Genomic DNA, 25,223 nt, shown 5'->3' with positions numbered 1-25,223 from the left:
ACACGAAGCACGCAAACTTAGCAATGTATGTTTATGTAGCAAGTTCTTTCAAAATGAAAGCAATAACGCAAATAATTAAACAACTTTGCGTAGATAACAATCATTTCATCACAATATTTTGTGATAAGCTGAAGCGACATAAAACCTAATTATCTGACATAACGTATATATGAGAAATTAATACGAAAAACATTGCATTTTTTCGCTAAATGATGTAATATGTATTCATTAACATAACAGCACAAATTTTCAGCGAAAATGAACTTGACATTTCGCTGTAGATTCTTTCGACTATCCTTTTATGTTAAATCACCTGCTTTCCTAGGGGGTTGGGTGCCCCAACTTTGAATGCGAATTGCATTGCTAGGCATTACTTCTTTCCTCTACCTCTCCCTGCAGCTTTTCCTCTCCCTCGTCCCCCTTTACTTTGAACAGTCTCACCTGGTTTCTTTTTAGATAATTTTATCATTGAGTCTTTAGTGATGTCATCGTCATCATTGTTACTCTCCTCCCCAGACTCCGCGGCACCTCCTTCGCCTATATCTTCTTCCACAGCAACGCGTCTCTTCTTAGCAACAGAGCCAGTTGCATAAGGTGCAAGGTGTACATCTTTGTTGTAGGTGCGGGTGAAAGCAGCTTTAACCTGAGGGGAAAAGAAAACATTAAAAATCTACACACTCTATCCTTCTTAAAAATCTATCCATCTTGAAATCAGATCAAAGGATTCACTTCAAAATTAATCGGATTCTTTGGAATAGAAATGCAAATCTAGATTGTTTACTTCTAGAATATAAAATGAAGTCATTAACTTGACTGGACGGATAGTGATTGTACATTAATTTCTTATAGTTCACTACATTTTGAATTATTTTGGAATCAACTTAATGGCAAGAAAAATATACTTTGGATATGATTTGATTACACTCTGTTTTATCTTTTGTCTTGTATCCTAGGTTAAGAGAATACTCTAATGTAAATATACCAGAGTGCCAAGCAGTTCCCATTTATTCCCACGTTAAAATCGATGGTCAGCCAAGTTAAAGGAAGATCAAATGGAAGTAATGATAGACATTTCATCTATACCTTTCTAACGAATCTTCTGAGAGATATCTTTTACAAAAAATTCCACAATAAAAACGTGACACGGTGAGATTGACAAGGAAATACCAAAATTTTTTAAAACCATTTTAGGCATAAAAAAGAAAACTTTCCTGGATCAATAGAAACCTTATCCAAGCCTATACTTGTTTATGGTACCCTCAACTTGGTCTGCAAATAAAAACTAAGATCATTGTACCTTTGATGGGATCGAGGCAGCTACATCAGATTGAGATTCCCATTTTCCAATGTCAGTTATAGATTCAAAGTCCTCACGAGTTAAGTTGTAAGAATTCATAAAGTCGATTACTTCTCTCACGGAGCCGTTGACGTCATCACCCTATTCAAGAGAGAAAACCAGGCTTAACAAGGATCAATATAACCAAATATGCAGCATATAGGAGAATATTTTCAACGTTTACAGGATAGTTACAAAATGGCAAAAAGGGTTTTGAGGAAGTTAAAGGCTACCTACCGGGCTGACTAGAGGTTCGACCAACTTCTTCTTCATCAACCAAAGATAGTCCATGTTAAGATCTGACTTCCCAGCTAAACAGCTGCAAAAATGAGTAGCAGTTGTATATGTTCAGCAAAATAGGTGGCATTGGGATCTCAGACAGAGCTGGAGAATGTGATCAACGTCATAAAAATACTCCTTTTAAAATAAGAAAAGATATCGACTTTATATGCGAGTGTTCTTTCTTTCATTTGCCCTTGCGAAAACAAGAGAGATTCATTAGATACAACGACAATACGATGTTTTACCTCAAACGAGTGTGAACTTTCAGCTCTTGAAGTATTCTATCGTGCTTTCCCTGGGTTGAGTTTTTTCCTAGCCATTGAGGAAAATTAATTCGCTGTCCTAAACCACCACGCATCATATCAGGAGCAGCGACGCAGGAGAAAAAGCCCTGGGGAAGAATTTCAAGGAATTCATTATCAAATAATAATTATTAGATTACACGATATGGTTACATGACTCAAGATAGATAAATTATTGCGAGGTAAGTTCGAGAAATATGAGCAAACGGATAAAGAACAAATCTTACTACGTCAAACCAGAACTAGATACGGAGATTTAAAGTTAATAAACGACCGAGCATATTTTTCTTACTCGCATTAATTGATGTCTCACGTCTAAATAAATAAGATTAGGGCAAGCCGCAGAAACTTAAAACTAATTTCGTCTAAAATTCATTAGATGTTGACCAGAAAGGTAGGGAGCTGATGACTAGGAAGGTGGATGATGAGGGTAGGACATGATTGACGGGACACGATTAGATTTATTGATACAGGGTTTCGTTCTGAATGGCCGAAATCCGTCCGCATTTGGGTACAAACATTCACCTTAAGACAAAAGTTAAAGTAAGAAAACAGTTTAACAAAAATTCAGCATCGCACATATAAGAAATTCAGCATACCTGGAGGGGCAACAAACTCCAGGCTTGAGCCTCTCTAATCTTCTTCTCAACCAAATTACTGTCGGCTATAAAATCTGCAGCTGAGCTCATAAGATCAAGAACCTTTCGCTTACTGCCTCTGAAATAAAGTGAGTTATTGTTGAAATATAGCTGAGTTAACGTAAAAAATGCCTAAAGGAGCTTATCCATCACTTCAATTAAATAATTATTTCTTGATCCGGTACAATTCCTACCAAACATGCGTGGAGCACCCGCAAATATTTGCATTTTGTTTCATATTTTTAAATTTCCTTTCTTGAATATTACTACTTCCGTCTCCTTTCCTAAAAAAATGCTGGAAATCTAAAAAAATATCATACAAGTTAGAAGAAAAAACGTACTCGCCAATCTCCTTTTATGTTTTATAGTTAACGAATATTGTTTCAATGGGGACTGGCTTAATTTGGCTTTAACATTGACGTTTATGTTTAAAGACTTTTGGCAGACAAACAAACATTAAGATATTTCTGAATAAAGATACTTTTCTTGGATAGGTTCATCTAGTGAAGTGTGAAAGCGAAGTCAAAGTCATCCTTAGTTACATGGAATTTTTGTGAAACGTCAATTCAACTGTTTCCTTTCCAAACATCACGTTTCACATGAAATATACTGCTGAAGGTACAGAAGATGCAACATACCTTGCTTGCAATGGATTCGAGAGTAAGTAATTCTCTTGAATAAACAGCGGCACGAAAGAATAATCTTCGAAAAATAAACTGAGTTTATCTTGCAAACTCATATTTTGAGAATCAGATGCAGAGAAGAGTCTCTTGGTAATGTCAAATGGGCCCTGCACGAAAAGAACAAATAAACCTCAAAACTCATCTTGTTTGATACGTTAAAAAACATGGAGTATAAAAGGATGACTAAGATATCTGGAGGCCTGGGGAGGACCCGGATAATTTTGCAACTTAGTAATCTTCATCAATTTTGTGTAAGTTGGCGACTGGGCACACATACGTCACTTATCAGGTATTTCATCAAAATTATCTTGAGTGCAAGTCATCTTGTAGAACTCCAAGAACTGGGTGCCGCTTAGAAAAACATTTATCCCTGGAAATTGATTTCATTAACCTTGAATTTACCTTTCAAGGCGAATTGCAATCTGACATCAGTGCTTGCACGTATTGCTAACTACACCTTAGTCCAAATATCAAGCAGAACCGAGAAATACACAAAATTTTGTTCCCGGTTACAGGGAGTTTTGCAGGCTCGTTTTTCTGCCATCTGAATATCTCCGACGAAGTATTTGGGGTTATGTTTGGTAGAGAGTTGTTCATCTGTAGGCATTAATAACAGGAACTGGTTAAGCAGGAAGAAAGATGTTTGACAACACCAACAGATACATTGATTTTACTGGTTTAAGCCAGGCTGCTTTTTTTAGAGCAAGCCGTTACAAAAAGTATACTTATTCTTACAATTTTGATATTTTTGTGGGATTTCTGGGCCTCATTCTTTGCTTCATCGTAAGTCATCGACTTCTTGGTGGATGACCACATTTGCAAATTATGAAGAACCTAGATAAACGGTGAGGTAGAAGCTAAATACTGTTGCTATATCAAATAATGATTATAGTTTCTTGACTAAAATAATGATTAACAATGTTATTCAGAGAGTAAATTATTAAAAATAAAATACTTAGAGATTCATGTACAGGGAAAAAGCAAGCAAGCTTAACTTTACAACTTGATTAACAGCAGAATAACAGAAATGTGCATAGCAATTTTGCTCTTCAACTCAGCCAGGCACCTAATCTTCGAGTCACATTTCAATCTTCCTCTATATAAGAAGCATAATATTTCTTTCGTACAATATATTACTTATGAAATAGCTTCGAAAAAAACAAATATTTTGAAACATACTAAAGCTCTTCGTCTGACACTGTTCAGAGTACAAAATGTCATAACATAGATCGAAAATTCGAAGCTACGAATTAAGTACACACAGATGTGGATGGAAATGGGCCGATCAGAATTGCGAGCTCATGACTGTAAAGGTTGCCCAATCAATGCCACTTGCATATTGAAAATAATACAAATGGGGTCTATGATAGCATTTTATGGCAAATTAATAAGAAAATTACCTGTCTTATATCTTGATTGGCACCAACGATTATCTGCTCCATAACCGGGGGTGGAATTCTAAGCCCCTCTTTACATGATACTGACATTGCAAATCCCTAAAGTTGAGAAAAGTACGCAAATCTTTTCTATATAAAAGTGAGTAAATATATTATTACAGACCTGTTCCTTTTTTTTGATTTCTAAAGGCAGCTGTGTCCCACTACGTCTCTATCAAATAGCTAATCGATTGTATGTTGCTTTCATACACAAACATTTAGACATATATTAAAGCATATTTTAATCAAGAATAAATTTGAACGGTGAAGTGTGAAAGCTAAGTCAAAAGTCATTCCTGCGAGGGCTTTTCGCAGTCTTTTTTATATATTAAATAACTTCCAGGTTGTCAGAGGGCATTACGTATTCTTCAATCCATATCACACATCAGACATACGATTAGTACTCATCAGTAACAGTTGTGTCAGCTACTCAATCAATAATAATATAATTTGAGAAAGATATATCGTCGACCCCTGGCTGATATAGAATTGATATGCAAATATATCTTTAGCGTAGACTGGAAGTGTCCTGAAATAATACAGCATTTCATATATGTCTGCTGTTGCCTAGTGATAATATCAAGCGTGAGAATCTGAGCTGCATCTTAGATCTGTCCTGTTCTATACACCAAAGAGAGTATAGTTTTACTATAGGACATCAAGCACTATATGATAGATCGGTAAAACAGTAATTTTGATAGCACTTTATACAAAAATAAGTAGATCAGGTGCGTATGTATAAAAAAAAGACAAGAGCTAAGTAAATTCAAGCTAAGTACATTCATTTATTGATCTATCATTAATCCATCAATCCATATTTCAAACATTGAATCTATCTTATGTTTCTGTGACTTCATTCCACTACCCCCCTTAACAAAACTGATTGCATACCATTAATCAAACACCATGCGTCAAGAGGAGGAGGGGGGGGGGAGGCCTGAATTCGAGCTCCAAAACTGATGCTAGCTTTAACTACCCTTAACCAATAACTCTTCCAATAAGCCTATGAAGGTAATTAGCCACAATTTCCATCTTTTTTTTCTTCTAAGAAATAGCCAATTATTTCTAATACAACGATTAATCAATTAAAGATACGATACATTTTTAAGGAATTCTCACCTTGATCTGTTCGATTCTAGGTTTGTAGAATCTGAGATCGAAACAATAATTCGCCAGACTTCGAATCTTTGGGTGATTTCTGTCGTTACACATGCAAATAATTGGAATTTTCGTTCCTTTAATCAGTCCAATGAGTTCCTGACAAAGAAATAATTTAGTTATTACGCTAAGGGTAAAAAATACGTTTGGAGGCTAAATAAAATAAATGGCATTAAAAATCTTTAGATGGTAGCTATTTAAGCTTGAAAATTACTAAAATAGTCACTTGGTAAGGATTGATAAACACTGGCGAGTCAGGATGTTCCCAGTCCCAGATGGCAAAACCTGTACATTATATAAAACAGAAAAAAATTTGCTTCTGCCGTCCAGTAAGTTGGCAGCAATTGGTCACTTTCCAATTCTACGTTTAAACAGTTGCCTGATCGCTACATACAGATTGTAATTCGGTGTTTTGTTTTTGGTTCAACCTCCCACCATATTGAATATCAATAGTTAAAAACTGTTAATCTTCCAAGTCAATCAGACTTGTTGCAGCGTCGTACAGTGAAGCAGTAGGGAAAAGAGGCTCATGGAGTAAGTTTACTCAATAACTACAGTTCATATTTACCTGCACTCCTCCTCTATCCTCGTTTCCAGCCATTCCATCAACTTCGTCCATAATAAGCGCATGGCGTCCTGTCACAGTTTCTCTCTTCCCTACAAAACACAAAGAAAGTACCAGGGGATAATCCATACGGAATTCACTTATTGATGGACTGGATGAAGGGAAACTACCATAAAACTGAGGGTAGAGGAAATGATAATACTGGCAGAGGAGGAAAAGGTCCAAGGCTACATCCATTATGGTATTTACTTAAGCGGTGAAATATTTAATAGGTGAAGCATATGCCCAGTTGCCAACTCGAAGACATCAGACATTATTAAGTTACAATGTGCTGCTGGTCTTCCACAGGCCCGCTGAAACCTCAACCACCCTTTTATGCCCAAATGTTATAAATTTATATCAACCACGAATTGCAGCCTCAGCTTTTGTGTCTCCAGCTCAAAAGCTTACAGTGAATATGCGTTTGCAGTAAAATCTTTCTTTCCAACATCATTAAGCATTTATCAGCTCCAACGTACCAGAAACCAACCCCCCCCCTCCCCCTCCCTGCTCGAGAATATCATTTACATACACGATCAGCGTGTGACTCTGTCCTTATCATATAGCAGTCCTCCTTTTCTGAAGTAGGCCTCAAAGGCATTTGGTCGGAAAGAAATGTGGCCAAAAATATATTGAAAAGCCTTTTATGAAACACGATCCATTTTAACAAAACAGAAAAAAGTTTTCCAATAATAATTTTTTTTGAAACTGCATGAATAAAAATTCGATTCTATTCAGATATTTAGATACCTCACTCGTCTACAAGCTAAAAAGCTTGGTAGGCCTTTCGTTAATAGCCAGAAACTTGAAAAGGATTACCCAATGAAACAGATTTTAAACGTGTCACCGCAATCAACAGTAACGTACCACTCAAGGAATGGTCCATAGTCTTATTTGACAACACTTCGGTTATATATTGCTGCAAAGTCTTTTTGCTTCGGGTATCACTAGCATTCATTTCCATAAAGGAATAGCCAGCTTCCTGCAAGACAGAAATATTTTAAAAATCAAGCAAAAGTAAATGAAACAATCTTTTTTTAAGTTCTTGGAACAAATATTTCCTACTTCCTTGTGCAAACATTTGCAAGCCAAAGCACCAACAAAAGCTAGCCAAATTAGAAAATTTTCAGCGGAAAATCAGAAGTGAAATAATCATAATTTGTTTCAAATTTTTCTACTTGATAAAACGTTCAGGAAGATTCAGTTCATGTTCACTAAGTATAGGTAAGGAGAGGGCTGTCTCACCTGGCATACAATTGTTGCTGTTGTTGTCTTTCCTACTCCCGGTGGACCCGAAAGGAGAGCACATTTAAAGATTGATCCATCTTCTTTCCCAGCAAAAAAACCTTGAAAAGAATGAATTTTTCAATACAAGCTCCTCCACTAAGAAATCGGCAATGAAAATTAGGAATCAAATTTCTAATGGATACAACTCAAAATTTCATGGGAAGTTTCAATAAAAGCTTCTATTTCAATTAGCAACGATTTCGATTGTTTTTTTATAAAAATAAAATACATCGAGCCCAGTGTACATTGATCTTAATGTTCGGTTAGCTGAAAAACTTTCCCTTGAAAATCTCACACTTAGAGGAAAGGTCAGAAATAGTACAACAAAGCATACTTTTAAGGGGACAAAAATTTTGAGAGACGCTTCTCTTAATCTACGTGGACTGTTTTCCAAACTTACAGCGTTTTCTGCTAACAAAGTTAAAGAGGATCTGTAAACCAAAAATAACAACACTTTGGTGCTTCAACAACTTGACGACAAAAACTATCATATTTATGTTTTAGCAAATAACGTTAAGGTCATGTAGGGTCCTACGAGATAACGTTATGCAGTCAACGCTATTTCAAAGCAAACGGAGGACATGAAGCAATCGTAGCAACATCCAGGCCTTGCCTTCACTCGATCGAATTGTTTTGCAAGTACTCAGGTGCAATTTCTACTTAGTCATTTTGCTGTCAAAATGTCTTTATGTTCCCTTGACATTGCACATATAGTTCTATCGCTAGAAATCTTCCAGTTTCTTATTCTGCGAGAACTGCTATCAATGTCAATAGATCATGAAAAAGCCATTCGATACACAGCTTCTCTGTTTTCAATGCCTGTGTTTACTTACCACCCTTTCCTTTCGGCTTGGCTCCTCCTTGATTATTGTCAGCCCACTTCAAAAGCCAGTTCAGAAGTTTCTTCGCGTTGCTCTTGTCACCATGCTGACCAACAATGTTCTTCATTACTTTTGGTTTGTATTTGTCTACCCACAGCAAAGTTTCTGCTTTTTGCTCTAAACAACGCAAAGTGTTTGAAGCGTTACTAGGTATCATTGCTTTCAAGATTCTTTAAGCAATGTTTTTACAGAGACACACATGAAAACCAAATTTGAGGTACATACATCTAAACTCGCAAGATACAACAAAATATAAGGGTATTTGAGTGTATAGGACGCTCTCCAAATTCCAGAAAACCACGCGAAGTAGGGAAAAGGACAAATGGATGACCAAATGATGACTCCATTAGGGCATAATTAAAACTATATGTCCAGTGTTCCTTGCAATCCAGAAATCCATTATTACTTTGTTTCTATATATGTTGCATAATAGCTTACGAGATATGTCTTGACTTGACTGTGTAGATTGACTCGGCTGGCTTGATTGACTCAGTTGGCTTGATTGACTCTGCTCCCTTGTATCTGCCTTCTTGCTATGATCTTGCTGCAACGAGGTATTAGACTCTACATGTGTCTTCTCATCGCTCTTGAAATACTTACTCTCAGAAGTAATTGTCGTGGATGGAGATTTGTAAGGCTCATTTTTCTATAAAAATATAGAGAAATTAACATGTTAGAAAATTGTTTTATCGGAAAGAATTTTCAAAGGTTTAGCTTTAAAACCCACAACAAATCTGACATTGGTAGATTATATGCTAAGCAAAAGAAATACAGCATGCAACAGAAAATCATTCGATTTCCACTTTTCAAATCTGTCTGCTAATGGACCAATTATCATATTTATCTTAAATATATATTTACCATATCATTCGTTATATTGGCTTGATCTAACAAGACAGTAAAGATTAATGCAAGCAGCAATGAGCTAGCATTTACTGGCCAATGAAGCATTGGTGCATTGACTTAGATTGTAACGCAAAGCTGGAAAAGAAGATCAACGCAAATCTGCCTTGAAAAGTCGAGGAATGAACAGGTCGATAAGTCGGTCGTTTTACCATGGATTTCGAAAGGATCTCGAAAGAAGGTCAAAGGATGTCGAAAGGATTTCGCAAAAATGCCGAAAAGATGTCGCAAAGTTGGATGCACCCACCACTAAATAGGCCACGATAAAATTAACATGGTGTATCAAAGAAATATTAAAGAATTTTCGAGTACTTGAACTGATATGAATTTTTAGGAATTTCCAAATAGTTGGAAATAACTCTATGAAGCAAAGTAGAATTAGAAGGCAATAGCGACCTCGGGATTTCTAAAGAGCAAAATTAATATTGTTTAGAAACTGAACATAGATTATTTAACCAAAAACTGCTAACAGAGAAACTGCTCCTATATTCAACTTATCAACGACTTGTAACACTACATTCGTTAAGATATTTGACTTACTGTATTTGACTAAATTCGATATCAAATTCAAGAACTAATGGATACCCGACAAGTAGCTACTGCTAAAACGTCAGTCTGAGATTGCAAAAATATGGATTTCAATTTTACTAGATCTTTATTGCTAATTAGCTTCAAAACGTGAAAAAGTAATCAGTATAAAAGCAAAAGTACCTTTTTCTCTTGTGGTGGTTCATATTTAGAAACTTTTCCTGGCATCTGTCTGATGAGGTCAAAAAATTTATCTTCGTCGAGTTGTTTTGTCCCAAAATTTGATGCCTGTGGACAAAGGTCTTAAATGTAAATGTACCAACAGAAAGGCAGTGTATCAGAAAAAGGATTGTCCCAAAACGATTGTTCCAAAATGAAGGAGAACACAACAAAGGAACAAATATACATAGGTAAATTAGCTCAAAACCTTTGAAATTTTGCTTTCTCCCGGGTCTCTTCCAACAACAAGGTAGCTTGTTTTCTTGCTCACAGCAGATACCACTTTACCACCATGACGTTTGACAAGGTCGACTGCTTGCTCCCTTTCTATTGACTCGAGAATACCGGTGATGACAAAGGATAAGCCCTCAAGACAATTATCTGCGCCCTAAAAATGGGAAAGTTTAAATTTGGCTATGAATACAGATGATAAAGGAATCAGTGCTAGCTTTTATTCTGAAATTTAACGTCGAATACATAATTCTCCAGTAAACGTAAACTTGATACCTGTCCTAATTCAACTCTAAATATCGGAATTTTGAAACTAACACTTACGACTGCTTCACCAAAATCTTTTCACAGTCTCGTAGTATAAACTGTTGAAGTACGATCTTCATATAATTGAATCTTTTACCTGCGGTAACTCCTTAGCACCAAGATTTCTCGGGCCCTCTCGAGCTTTATACGCGTAAAACGATTTCTTTTTTTCGACTGGAGTAGCTTCTTGTTTCTTTTTTTCTTCTGATGCTTCCTTCGGCTTTTCAGGAGTCTTCTTTGACTCTTCTTCCTTTTTGTTTCCACCACTTCTCACTTGCTTAGCTTTGGTTGGAGAAGGTTTCATAGGTGAGGTCTTTTTTAGAGGTTCCCTTTCTTCATCTTTCTTAGGCCCCTTTTCGTTTACTTTTTTGCCACCTCCCGTCTTCTTCGGTATCGGCGATTCATTGATAAACTTGGGCTTTTCCAGACTTGTTCTTTGCTTCTCTTTCTGTTGAAAAACGATGTTTAAACGATAGAGAAAAGCTCAGTCAATAAAATTCCTCATAATGATAGAATTCACATTCTGTTGATTTACCGAAGAATTTGTCAATATTTTGGTTGTGGTGCATCGTTGGATGCTCTACTAAGGTACCACAGGCAACTATAACGCACAGCTTGGAGTTTAGGGTGGTTGCTAGTAGAGATTCAAGGGGATGAGAAAGGTGAAAAGGGGACGCTTTGGTTGTCTGTGAAGTATTGAGCCATGTACACAAATATTTTGCTGATGTTCTAGTGTTTAACTGGAAAGGCATCAGCTTATTTGAAAGAGATGAAAAAATGACACACACCTATAGACCGGGCTACAGTGGCGGTAGGTGCCACCTCAGGGCGGAGAAATTCAAATGGATATTTTCAGGTAGCTATGGGTCTGGTTACTTGGAAAAGTGATGGTGAACGGGAAATTGTTGGGGTTCAAGGGGTAAATACGGGGGTTAAAGTTCGTCATATTAGCATATTACCTCTGCGGAGGAGCCACTGTTTTGTTTACGACTTCAGAGTTAGGCAAGTGCTTGTTATCATAAAAAAATGATCTAGAGGGAGTCTTTTAGAGCTTCTTCTTTAAATTCCGACATATTACTACAATAAGAGTAGTCACGTGACCAATGTTTACCCCTTACCATATTTGGAAGGTGAGCTTTTTTAACAGAAAACCTTTGTTCTTTTCTTTGTACCACGTATTATTTTGTTTGATACCCTTAAATGTTAAAAGATGCAAGTTAAGGCAAAGATACCTGCATTTGTCATTGTTTATCCATTGTAGGTTTCATTTTCACTTTCTTTATCATCTCTGAAGGTCACGTCTTCTTCAAGATCCAGGAACAAGTCAGTCAGTTCGTCTGGAAATGCTTGTCGTTGCCAGTCTATAGTCAGGTTCCCTTTCCAGCCAAAAGTAGAAAGATCTGGCAAATTTATGGACCTTTCATCCGATGACTTCCAAATCTTTGCAATGATGTTTGATCGCAATATGTGTAGCCTCAGTGATGATTGACATGGAGGCAAGAGTGAAATGTCTATGGCTTTGTCTTGCCTTACATACTTCTTGTCAAATATTTTTTTCCTCACATCATTGACATTTTTTTGCCGGTATCCATATAAATGGCAAACATATTCTTCAAGGTTAACAAATATTTGCTCATCAAGTTATCATACCTGCCCAAGTAGCGAAAATGTGTTAACAAATCTGTTGTTCTTCTGGACCACCTTCCAACATTCTGATTTCCCTTTGCGGAAAAAAGATGACACATAGTCATTCCCTGTGAATGCATGAAAGCCTATCAGGCACTTCTTCAAACCATCTTCCATCTCAATATCAGACAAAAATAGTCCTTTTCTATTCAAACCAACTCCAAAATCGAGATATACTTGACTTTGCTCTTTAATAATACTTAATAAAATTACCAAGATGTCGATGTCTGAGGATGGAGAGCGTACAACAACTTTTTTCGATGAATGCCGAGTTAAAGCGTTTCTTTTTCCTTGTAAACTCTTTGTAGCAGAATTCATGGTATTAAAATTCTTTAGCTATGAGATCAACATCTTTAATTTCATAATAAATGTTCTGATCGATATTGGCTTCAGCAGCTTATTTTACGTTAGTTCGGCCTGCTTCGTCGTGATCGTTATTGGTACGGTACATGATGTTTCTGTTGCCTCTTTACCCGGTACTTTTGGCAAAAATTACACATCTGGGGATAAACATCTTGTCTCTGAGTAGCTGCAGTCTTTAGTGTTTGTGGACGCTGAATAGCTTCAGTGCTAGTTTCTGCGAGGAATTTCTCATTGGATTGGATCTTTGTAAATTTTTTATAACAAGGTTCTAAGTGAACTCCGTGCTTATTTGGATCAACCTCGTCAGAAATGGAGCTGCATTGTTCTTCGTGGAGATTTTTGCCACCAAGTCGTAAACGAGTAGCCTTTGCAATTTTATCTTTATTGATGTCAGACAAATCTTACTGTACAGACAATCTTTGCTCGGGTAATGAACAATACAGCTTAGGCCTTGCATGTTTAAAAATATAAATAAAACAGGACCTCCTCAATACTTTAAAGGTACACAGAGTATCCAATTTTCAGAGCGAAAATAACAACTTAAATACTGAAAATGACGCTTAGAGCAAAACAATTCCTTCTTGGTAATGATGCACACAGGTCTTTTTGCTCTCCTACGTATTTCCGTGATTTCTTGAGTTTATTGCGTTACATATTTGTGTTACTATTTGTACAAATATTTTCAAAGCGATGAATTGCGAAAAAAGTTGCCCAGCATCTGAAGGAGATGTGGAGTCATCACGTAATAACCAAATGCGCATGAAATCAAACGGACCTAATAAATTATCATGTCTTCGCAACCATTCGCAACCACATAGTTAAAAACAGTCATTAACTCAAAGTTATTCAGGGTATCTATCAACAACAGTTCGGTTGTAGAATAATCTTGCTGATTTGTACATTATTGTAACATTTAAGAGTATTAAACAAAAAATTTCAGGTATTCTGTTAGAAAAGGCTCATTTTCCAAATATGGTAAGGGGTAAAAATTGGTCACGTGACGACTCTAATTGTAGCAATATGTCGGAATTTAATAAAGGGGCTCTAAAAGACTCCCTCTAGATTACTTTTTTATGATAACAAGCACTTGCCATGCTCTGAAGTCGTAAACAAAACAGTGGCTCCTCCGCAGAGCTAATATGCTAATATGACGAACTTTAACCCCCGTATTTACCCCTTAAACCCCAACAATTCCCCGTTCACCATCACTTTTCCAAGTAACCAGACCAATAGCTACCTGGAAATATCCATTTGAATTTCTCCGCCCTGAGGTGGCACCTACCGCCACTGTAGCCTGGTCTACTAGCAGGACACTTAGGTTTCGAAGTGCGCCAACGTAAGACTATGGGTTCTCAATATTTCTACATGCAGGACCTACTTAATGGAATGATCTGCCATTAGAAATAAGGAGCAAAAATGAAGTACATTATTTCAAATCACTACAGAAAACACACTTTTAAGCCTAGCAAATAATCTTTAGCTTCATCCAATTTATAACCTATTCTTGTACAGTCCATAAGGGTAGTTATATATTCAATAGTAGATGACTTGAACAAATAACTACGAAAAACTGCTAAAACTTTAATTTTATGCGAAAATGCGTAATACTGAAAGACATTTTTAGATTATGTATAAATTATCTATGTATTTGCACAAAGACTTGAATAATGCAAAAAGACTTGAATAGCTCCCTAATTAAATCCGCAACATCAGATATCAGCACCGTGCCTTAAAAACATAATAAATGAAAAATACCTTGTTGCTTTTGTCACATGATTCCAGTTCCTGTATACTTTTTTCAAAATCGTCATCATCGTCATCTATAATCTCCATGAACTCGTCATCAATTTTTTGTGATTCTTTTTTTTTCCCAGTTGAGCCTTCACTTGCTTTGGTTTGACTGCTATCTTTTTGTGTCTTGAAATGAGATTGAAGTATCAAAAATTTGCATTTAAATACAAAACATACTGTCATATGTAAAGACAGTGATCTTTATCAATTTTAATGAGGAATATACCATAAAATGGTTGTTAAAGATTTCATTTTTCTAATCAATGTAACAAAACCCTACTGAATTTCCAAGGGGTAAAAATATCAAGTATGCAGACCTAATTAAGATTCGGACACTATGCTCCTTTAGAAAACAACTATGGATAGAATTTAGAGTTAATCAACATGAGTGGCTTAGAGGCAAGGATGATCGAAGCTCATGGCAGCTAGGAAGTGTCACTTAACTTGAGAAATGAATTTACTTTTATATATTAACAACTTTTCGCGCATAGCTCGTTGTTAAGTGAAGAAAATAAATGATCTGCCTAAAAAGTAAAAGGAAGATAGGAATCGACAGATTGGAAAAGAACGACTGATGTTACAGGATGGAAAAGAAATGATGGACAAAATAATCTATGAACTAAAGATAGGACATATAAAGTTAAAAGATGTAGAAATATGTATAGTAAGGAATGATAGATGTAGAAAGAGGGACAGGGTTAGGAAAATAAAAAAACTGAAAGAAAAGAGGAAAATAGAGAAGAAATGAACACAGAAGTGTGAAATGAAAAAGTTAGGAAAATACAAGAAGATCTATTCAGATATGTTAATTGTTTGCTAAATTCAGAACGATATAAGGTGTCAAGATTAAAGATGAATCGTTTTCCCAATTAATTTCTGATTGCGCTGTTCGAGCAAACCGAAGGCCAATAACGAACATGTCAACATGAGAGTGGTTTGGCAGATTAAAATGTTTGGAGATGTATCAGGGTCACTGTCATATTCACTGCTGTGCAGTATTTTATTCTTGACATCCCGTAAATTCCCACCAAACCTAATTGGTGGAAATGGTGAGGTTAATCTTGGACGATGCTTCACCAATATAATGGCAAAATACATTTCATGCCAGAGATGCAGTGGATGGCGAACGAGGATAACAAGTGAAGCTGGATTTTACTGCAAATGACTTGCTTCTATTAGAAATAACGATTATTGAGTTGATGTGTTTGCATGTGTAGCAAAGATGGTTATAGCTAGGAGAAATCCCAGGAGAATCAGATGAACGAGGGCTTATGCACAGTCTTCAAGGTAGTCTTTAATATTTTTAACCCTTTTTAGAGCCTTCAGAGATGGAGGTTTATAATTTCCTTTGTTACTGAGCCGTTATGTAGAATATGGATGTTTTCACGGGGATGGTAATAGACAGGACATATAGCCTGACAATCTGACATTCAAGCTAATGTTTACTTTCTCAACGGATTCTTGTAGTAGGGATTCCAGGCCTTCATAATCTCCCAGGTGACTTTTTTGAAAATGTCTGGATGTCACAAGACTGATGACGTCATTTAACAGTAAAAAATCAGACAAAATCATCGCTAGCTTTTTACTGGAGTGTTATTTTTTGAGGCAAATTGCATACTTTGACTTGTCTCGTTGCAAGCTTTCGATTGATGCATAGTTAAGCATTATTTGCCGACATCAGTATTTTTATTATGACGTCATCAAAAATTTGCATGACGTCATCAAAGATCTTATTGCCATAGAATGATACATTGGCATAAGTTTGTTTTATTATGGCGCTGGATGTCAGCAAAAGCATTTCTTCCATAATTATTTCATCCAAATAATCAGTATTCAGATCATTTAATTTAAATTTTTGCGAACCGCAATAGCCAAGGAAGTTCGAATAAGTCACTACCTGACGAGTGGGTCATTTCATCCTCGGAAGGCATTATTGCCTGGTTCAGAGTCATGGTCAGCATCTGCATTTGACTGTTGCACTGAGTTGGAAGAATAGAATGTCTTCGCACTATTATAGGCTGTCCAAGATGTCTTCGCACTATAGGTCTTTAGCGCTGGGTATGAAGGTGCTTGATTTTCTTCATGGGTAAATCCATCTTCTGAGTCATTTTCATATCCTTGTGCTGTAAAGGGAGCTTTCTTTTCACACCTTGGATGTCTTTTTAACTTCTTTTGAGATGGGGAAGCTGCTTTCCTGCGGACCATTTAGACTTTAAACAATCAAGTATGTCGTCCGAATTTCAACTGCAGGCTTTTGGGACTTGTCTTGTAGTAATTGCTTTTAAATACTGTAGCCAAAATAACCTTGTTAAGTTGACACAATTTAATTCTTCTCTGATTGAATGATTGAGGATCTGTGGAACTGCTACAGATGATTTTGTTTTTCAGATTTGATAAATACGAATCCTTGTCCCTAAGCGGCTTTAATATAGTGTTCCACTATGTTCTACAATTTCGCGAATGTCTTTGCGTCGGCGATAACTCTTTCTAAGAGTCTCAGCCCATAATTCCATGGATCTGTGGAAGAACACAGCAAATTGTGGAAACAGAAGTTTCAGCGATGCCTCAAATCTCGACGATTTGTTTGTTGTTTATGCACATAAACCACTCATTTGTGGGTTTGCACTTCTGCATTGCATGAACAAGCAGGACAAATACATCAGTATTCTTCGCAACAACAACTACTTTTGCATCTTGCGAGTTAGCATGCAAAATCATTCTGATTTCAGCCATTTTGTAGTTACATCTTGGAAGGACTTCTATTTGCTTTTTGAAGTTTCCCGTGCTTCTTCTCCGTAAGTTATAACCAATGGAATTGTCTGGAGCCTGTGACCCTCAGCGCTTCCAAATAATTTGGGAGCAAGTTTTATTAGATTCTCTTTGTTTGCATCATTGTAAAAAACACTTTTTACCTTGGAATATCTTTTGCTCTAAACTTTTTTTATGCACTTGCCTTGATGACCTTGAATCCAAGAAAACATCGAAAGCAGTCTAAATAATGAACGAAGACCACCAAGGTTTCGAGACTGGCAAGGCTGTCTCTATCGAAAAGGCATTTGCACATCTCATCAAAACCATAGCTCTAGTCTTGCAACTCCTGAAGTGTACTGTGACTAGGAAATGAAGCTGTTCTTCTTAATTTCATGTGCAAGGAGTCAAAACAATATATAAAAATCTACCACCAGAAAACGCCAGATGGAGTATTGATGAGATGGTCATATTTCGCAGCAGAAGATAGTCTTATTGAAGAAAGTCATGTACCTTCAGCCCAGCGCGAGGGCATCTTGGATAGCCTATAGTTTCAAGACATTCTTCCGATTTAGTGCAACAGTCAAATGACGATGCAAAGAACTTATTGTCCGGTTCAGAGTGGGAGCAAGACTTTGCAATTACGGAGGAAGAAGTGACTGACTCTTCAGATAGCACTACCTTATTCGAACTTTGGCTACTGCAGTTCGCACAAACGTAAATTAAATGATCTAAATACTAATTATTTGATTGAAAAAATTATGGAGGAAATGTTTTGCTGACATCCAGCCTCATATCAATACAAAGTTATGCCAACTTATGAGATAAGATCTTTGATGACGTCATGCAAATTTCTTGATGACGTCATAATAAAAATACTAATGGCGGCAAATCATTCTTAAATATACATCATTTAAAAGCTTGCAATGAGACGAGTCAAAATATGTAATTTGCGTCAAAAAATAACAATCCAGTGAAGTGCTAGCAATGATTTTGTCGGATTTTTTACCGTTAAATGACGTCATCAGTCCCATGACATCCAGACATTTTCAAAAAAGTCACCTGGCAGGTTATGAAAGCCTGGAATCCCAACTACAAGAATCCGTTGAGAAAGTAAACATTAGCTTGAATGTCAGATTGTCAGGCTATATGTCCTGTCTATAAGTGAAAGTGAAACCTATTCAGTTATCAGTACTTTTCCGTTGACTTTTTAAAGAGCTCCAACTTGAGTGATGTTGTTGACTTTTTGATAGCAGACATTGTAGTTTATCAGAGTAGCAGTTACGATAGAAGAAAGGATATCTTGAAATTCAGGGTTTTTGGAGTAGATTCGACGACTGGGTGTATGAACTAGAGTTTTTTTATTCATAAGGCTGGCATGAACAGAGGTCGAGAAAGCTATGTACAATTTTATTCAAAATTCAAAGTTCTAGTGTAACTTGAGAAATGATAATAATCCAAATTTATTCAAATGCCTTAGGAAAGATTACTTTTTTATGACCAAGCAAGTACGCTTTTCATTGATCAAGTGGCAGGGATGGCAAAATAACAAAAAACAAACAAATACAAGCCATTTTGAACACAGGTTTATGACTGGATAACAGTTTGTGGTTAATCAATTGATTCATTAAGGCAAAATAATAGAAAAAGCATACTTTTCAAGTTTCCCAAAGGTATCAAAGAGTTTCAATATTGTATCAAAAAATGTACAAAGCAGTATCAAAAATTTAATACTCACTCTTGCTTTACTTAACAGCGAAGTCTTTGTCTTCTGCGCTACTGGAGTTGAGCCAAAAAAGTCATCAGCATTGGTTGGCTTGAGTACCTCCTTTGGCTTTGCTACTTTCTCTTCATTTTTCCATTTGCTAGATGGCCAAAAATAAAACGTATGCTTAATCAAGATTATGAAACATGACACAAAAAGACAATAGAAAAAAGAACTGTATACAAAGAATAAATATCTGAGGATAATATTTCTACTGATTCCTTTTACAAAAGATGGATTGCTACAGCCATTTTCATTGGTCTTTTATGGGTAAAATCTGATGTAAAATGAGATCGAGCAAGCATGACATACAATTTTGCATTGGTACAAAAAACCATTGTTTTGACCAACCAAATGCTATTGAAGGCCAATAAATAGTGTGACACCATGCTTTTAAACTGTTGCCTGCTATTTTGCTTTTTTGTTATAACAGCTACTGGTGTAAATTTAGCACTCTCTTCCTGCCATGGATTGTTAGACCATTTCGTTGTAAATTTGAATAATGAACCTCAACAGTAGAAACATAAGAACCTTTATCTCAATGTTTTCTATTATATGCCAAGGTTATCATATATTTGCCAAAATCACCTAAACTTTGAACTTAATCTGCATTCAAGGGGAAGCAAGAGGGTGTTAGGGGGCCTGGCCAGCCAAAAATTTAGAGGATCCCTGAACCAAAACATTTGCAGATTATAATAAGTTTGAAAATTTGCAGATTTTGCTTCTTAGTCCTTTCTCCCATGACTGCGTTGGTTTGTACATGTTTGTGCATTACCATGTTTGTGTATGTTACGGTTTATATAGCCATTTCAATATGTTGGTAAAAAATCTTGGGCCTCTCCAACGTCAAAGTCCTGACAACCCCCATGGTATGGGTACTGATAACTTACTTTCAATACTAAAACAGTATTCACTCTAAGTTGTAACTCAAAGCCAAACCTGCTTACACATAAACTGAACTAAAAAGCTTAAAACGTTAAAACATTTTAACAAAAGGATAACCTGGGTGATTTTTGCTCTACAGTCTTTTGAATAGATTATCTTTTTACTTACCGTTTATCACCCTTTTTTGGTGTAGAATCTTTTACATTCTTTGGCTTTTTAACAATGGCTAAATCTTCATCATCTGCAAAAGAATATACAATCCCTACATAGATATTACGTAAGCTGGAAATGAATGTTAACCAAGGGTATTTTGCAACTTACACTTTTCATTGCTTTCATCAAGGTACCTCAACATTCTCTTGACCTGCAAGCATTTACTTTAGCCACAATTACATTCTAAGCAACTGTTGAAGACATAATGTTGCCTTAATTTTACAGCACACAAATTCAGGCTGGATCTGCAGACTATCCTCGTTGCAAAAGATCCACTTACCTGATTCGACAATGACAGTCTTTGTTGAAGTGGTTTTTCTGAGGATCAAAGATTTAATTTTGTGAAGATTTTCTAGGCAAAAAATATTACAATGCTCAGCATTATTGATTTCTATTCCTCATGAATTTTGAAAAATTCAAAATATTGACAAAAATAACCAAGAATTTTTACTTAACTTAGATATGTATCTCAAAATTTACACCAATTTCTGCTTTATGTAAAGGTGATTAAAAAATATTTTAATTCAATCAAAATTTATCAAAAGAAACAAAAAAACTTTGCAATTGATTGAATGAAGCTTCATTTTCTTGGTCTAGACAAATTGTTATACACATTTGAAGAAATATAATAATTGTCCAGTCCATGTTCGATAAATACACTCAGAAAATACAACTTATTGAGCTTATTGAATCACCAGAGCAACATCTGCCATTATCCTAATGTGTGAATTAGGTTGAAAACGTGCAATGTCGCGTCTATTGGGTTTGCTTACAAAACCATGACACAGCCCCTTTAAGTTACATACATACATACATACATACATACATACATACATACATACATACATACATATATACATACATACATACATACATACATACATATTTTATTTCTAAAGCAGGTCAGGATCTGGCAATATAGTGTTGATGTGGTTAGATAAAGCATATCACAAATATATGGTACCTCAGTTTTTGCGGCAAAGGTTCTTCATCAGAATCTGTAAAGACAGATTTAATGTTTCTTTGATTCAATGGTTTATTATTTTTATCATAATTTACCATACTTATTGTATAATTAGAAAGTATGATTGCAGACAATTACTAATCAAGCAACTAAAAAGATTTAAAGAAAGATGTCTTACCTGAATCCAAGGCCCTTTTCTTGCTCGTTTTCTTTCTTTTACTGGCCAACTAAGAAAAGGAAGAAGAAACGGTTCCTCTCTGTGATTCAGTGTTGACAAACAACAAGGAAATTCCACATTCATTAGACTGTTTATTGTTTGTACTACATTAAAAAGAAGAATTGGCAATAAATTCTTTAAAAATCACAATCGGGGGACAACTTCATTGGCTTGGAAATTTAAAAAGGGGCTCAAGCTATTACTGGCTAAATATAATGCAAGGTTATGCTGTGAAATTATCTTGGAAGGTCAGTTATATTGGAAATTCTATGCAGCATGGAAATTATGTGAGACATTGCTCAGGATTGTGGCTGTTTGAGAAAAGCCTGATTATTCTTGTTATAGTCAAGTTCTAGCTTGCATGGAATAAAATAAAGTTTTGAAATGATGGTGATGATTCGCAGGTTTGGATTGATGGTGATGAATCTCACTTACTTGATTACTTGCACTTGCTTTAGCCTTTGAACTGCCTTTGCCTTTTTCATCACTGCTGCTTGATGATTTTGCCTTGAAACCTGGGCTAAAAAATGACCTGATGTCCTGAAAGGTAAATATTTACTTATTTACTCCCCAAGATATTCTTCAAAGGTCATTTTAGCTTCAGATCATACATCGCTAAGCAGCTTGAAAATTATATATGACCATATTTGTAAACATAAAACTTGTAGTTCTGAAGAAATCCACTTAGTGTGAAATGAGAAAAATGAAAAGAAGTTAAAAATGCTAGTGATACGAACATTTTAGAAAAAGGAAATTGCAAGTTTTAGATGACAGAGGAAAAATAACTTTCTTAAATACTTTTCTGCTGAGCCATTTATCCAGGAACACCAGAACAGAAAAGAGGGGGTGGGGTGGGGGTGATTAGTGGCAGCTGGCAAATGTATTCAATGTATTTAGGACAGTACAACTGATATAATCATCAATTGTGCTGCATTGAATAGCTGGTGATTAGCTCAAGCATGGTCTCCATGAAACTGCTGAACAGTCGCAATGTATTAGATCTCTTTTTTAATACCACTACTAAAAATCTCTTAATGTTGGAGAGCTCTGTACGGCGTCTAGACTACTTTGCTGCCTATACATATACATATGCCTGCACAGCAAATATATTAAACCTTACGAAAGCTCTTCTCTGTTGGATTTAAAGACCCTGTCTAAAGTCACTCTGAATAAAGATTCCTGACAGTATCAATGTCAGATACTGTATGTTTCAAGCTCTTTCAAAATTGTAGTCTAGGTAGCTTCTAGTGTGACTTTGTTCTTGCAAGGGAAAATAAGGAAAAGCTCTTAAAAGAACTGTCCTAACCAATGGTACACAGTAGGTTTTACTTTCCTTTTACAGATAGTTACAGTATTATAAACTGTGGACCAAAATATGTAAAAATGCTCAAATGATATTATTAATCATAATTTCATTATAAAATTTCCTTTTACATTGTTTTACACTTTTGTAAATTTACTTCCAAGTGTATATAGGTGTACTTGTAACAAAGTATACAGTGGAATTTGAAATAAACTTAACTGATCTGAATTGAGCTTACATTTACAAACTCTGCTTACATTGCAAACAAACATTGCAACCAAACATTTGGTGCAACTTTAAACAGATTCCACTGCTTATACATCCGGTAAGACTGATTACATGGTAGGGCCAAATTAACAAAAAAATGTCCTGATATGGTGATTAATTGGTTTTAGCAAATGACCAACCTTTGACAAATTTTTGATCCCCTTAAAGTTATTTGCACCCATAGTAATATTTTGCATTACCTTCCCGTCAGCCTATACTGTTAGAAATCCTTAACATGCTGCATGTGACATTACCCTTGAAAATTTTGGACTGGATCTCAATCACAAGAACAGATAGGTCTACCCACAACTGGGACAAGTAAGGTGTCAATGAGATACAAATAAATTACAAAAATCCTTTGTTTCCAATGAGCAATCCCCTATTTCCATATTTCTCTCAAACACAGGTACCGCTCCAATAATTCTATCCAATAATACTATAGTGGATATTTTGTTGTTACAGCCAGGCATTTTTTCCAAAACAAATATAAGAAATGATATGAAGCGTGGGAGCCTTGCTCCTTTATATGTTCTGATTCCATTCCATGTGCATGCCCTACCTTACTTTTTAGTAAGGCAGCTAATCAAATAAAAGTCTATATTGCATTTCTGTAGGACTCAGACTTCATCGAGGAAGTTCTTTGTTTGGCAGGGGTTTAGGGGGAGGTAGAAACTCTACCGCAAGCCTAAGACATTCGAGAAATTATATTCAATTCACTCTGACTGATGTTAAGGTAAGCTTTGTCCTTTTACCTCCATAAAGATTTTGTGGTACTTCTTTACCGACTAAAAAATTCAACAATCACCCAAAAAGCTGGACCTGCTTCATACATACCATTTTTTGTGGCCTTTTAGACGTCCATGTGACTACTTCTAAATCTTTACTTTCCCGCCATCATAGTATGCAGAACTCTCTTTATCATTGTTTCCCTGTGTCTGTCTGGGGACCGCCGTCAAGGCCCGGACTGGAAAGTGCGTGTCTGGTCGAGGTCACTGAAAGGCGGTGGAGCCCCCAGGAAAACCCCGGGAAGCAAAGCGGCAGGAGGTCCTAAATTTTGCAAGGATATGGGCGGGCGTCCACCGTCCCATCATTATTAACTGTCAAAATACTTTAAAGTGCAGGAGAATCATAAGTCATCTTCAAGTTATAGCCCAATTGTTTGCCGTATACGTAGGAAAATACCCCTGGTAAAAGTCGAGGGGTTGTGGAAAGCAAAATTTAGGCGATAGATGAAGAATCATAGAATATGAGAAATATAAGATAAAAAGATGCAATGTTATAAAAGACATGTAAATTAATTGCAGCATCTGATCTAGGGTTTGATCTTTATTTTCTTATTTTTGGCAAATTTTCACATGAATAAATAAATAGTTCTAAACTTTGAAGAAAAAACACTCAATTCAATTGCTTGATGATGAAATTTATGTAAATTATTTCAGCTTCTATCTTTAATAATTGATTTTTGGAAGCCTGGTATATTTTGAAACGAATTATTATTGCATGATGGAGGTATTTCTGATAACACAGTCATACCAGCAACTTTGCAATATTCATGCATTTTGATTAAAGACAGTTTAAGAACAAATATTTTCAAGATTAGGTTGATGGTGGACTGGTAGAATTCATTATAAGTTTGTTTTACGTATGAATTATCATTAAATCAAATAAATTATTCAAATGTGTTTTCCTGAAACGCAATTTTTGCATTCCTTGTTGTAACAACATTTTGACAGCTTACGAAAAGCCTCCTTTTGCGTGTGAAAAATGTCACCTTGCTCATATTTTTTCGGAATAAGCTAACGTAAAACCTCGGGGTTTTATGATGGTTCTACGGGCATGGGTTCGTGTAGATCGACCCAGAAGGAAAAGGAAAATGATTGATAAACGTGGTAAAAATTCTCGATACAACAGTTTATAAAAATTCATCGCACTCAACTACCGCAAAATGGCATAAATCGACAAACTGGCGTGCAATGAACTCGACGAATTTAATATAGGCTACTTCGTATTTATCAACTAAAATCACTCAAAACTAAATAAGCGATTGATCTATGTAGTACACATATTGCTGGGTATTGATCTTAAAAATATATAAAGGAAGGAAGAAACTAAACTTTTGCTAGCAAATAGGCCCGAAAATTTAAGAAACTGCCTACTAGCCCCGAACCTCAATTTCTTAAAAAATATGTGTACTTGACTGGTCAACAAACACTGTAATCAACAGTAA

General features: G+C 35.9%; 1 protein-coding gene across 1 annotated transcript; it reads right to left on the bottom strand.

Moving 5' to 3' along the window:
• Window positions 1–90: 90 nt before the first annotated feature.
• Window positions 91–23,984, bottom strand: LOC135690128 (replication factor C subunit 1). The gene is made up of 25 exons (XM_065207601.2): window positions 23,831–23,984; window positions 21,862–21,966; window positions 21,388–21,436; window positions 21,210–21,243; window positions 20,526–20,563; window positions 20,201–20,273; window positions 19,121–19,247; window positions 14,599–14,760; window positions 10,892–11,242; window positions 10,466–10,645; window positions 10,222–10,326; window positions 9,046–9,253; window positions 8,560–8,724; window positions 7,685–7,785; window positions 7,307–7,421; window positions 6,404–6,492; window positions 5,797–5,934; window positions 4,642–4,737; window positions 3,977–4,075; window positions 3,197–3,348; window positions 2,520–2,637; window positions 1,864–2,009; window positions 1,574–1,655; window positions 1,298–1,438; window positions 91–643 (listed from the first exon to the last, which is right to left on the bottom strand). Exons 1-25 carry the CDS (start codon window positions 23,831–23,833, stop codon window positions 371–373), a joined length of 3,150 nt encoding a protein of 1,049 aa, XP_065063673.2. The 5' UTR covers window positions 23,834–23,984; the 3' UTR covers window positions 91–370.
• Window positions 23,985–25,223: the final 1,239 nt, after the last annotated feature.

This window comes from Rhopilema esculentum, chromosome 5, assembly GCF_057945365.1.
Source record: "Rhopilema esculentum isolate cy_ngs chromosome 5, ASM5794536v1, whole genome shotgun sequence".
Lineage (NCBI taxonomy): Eukaryota > Metazoa > Cnidaria > Scyphozoa > Rhizostomeae > Rhizostomatidae > Rhopilema > Rhopilema esculentum.
This window is presented reverse-complemented; position numbering and strand designations above follow the sequence as displayed.

What these genes read in the sequence shown, in the direction of transcription:
- LOC135690128 (XM_065207601.2), bottom strand. An exon ending in CAAGCCGAAAGGAAAGGGTG is followed by an intron (nt 7,786 to 8,559) that starts GTAAGTAAACAC and finishes ATTCTTTTCAAG; the next exon opens with GTTTTTTTGCTGGGAAAGAA. An exon ending in CTGCCTCGATCCCATCAAAG is followed by an intron (nt 644 to 1,297) that starts GTACAATGATCT and finishes TTTTCCCCTCAG; the next exon opens with GTTAAAGCTGCTTTCACCCG.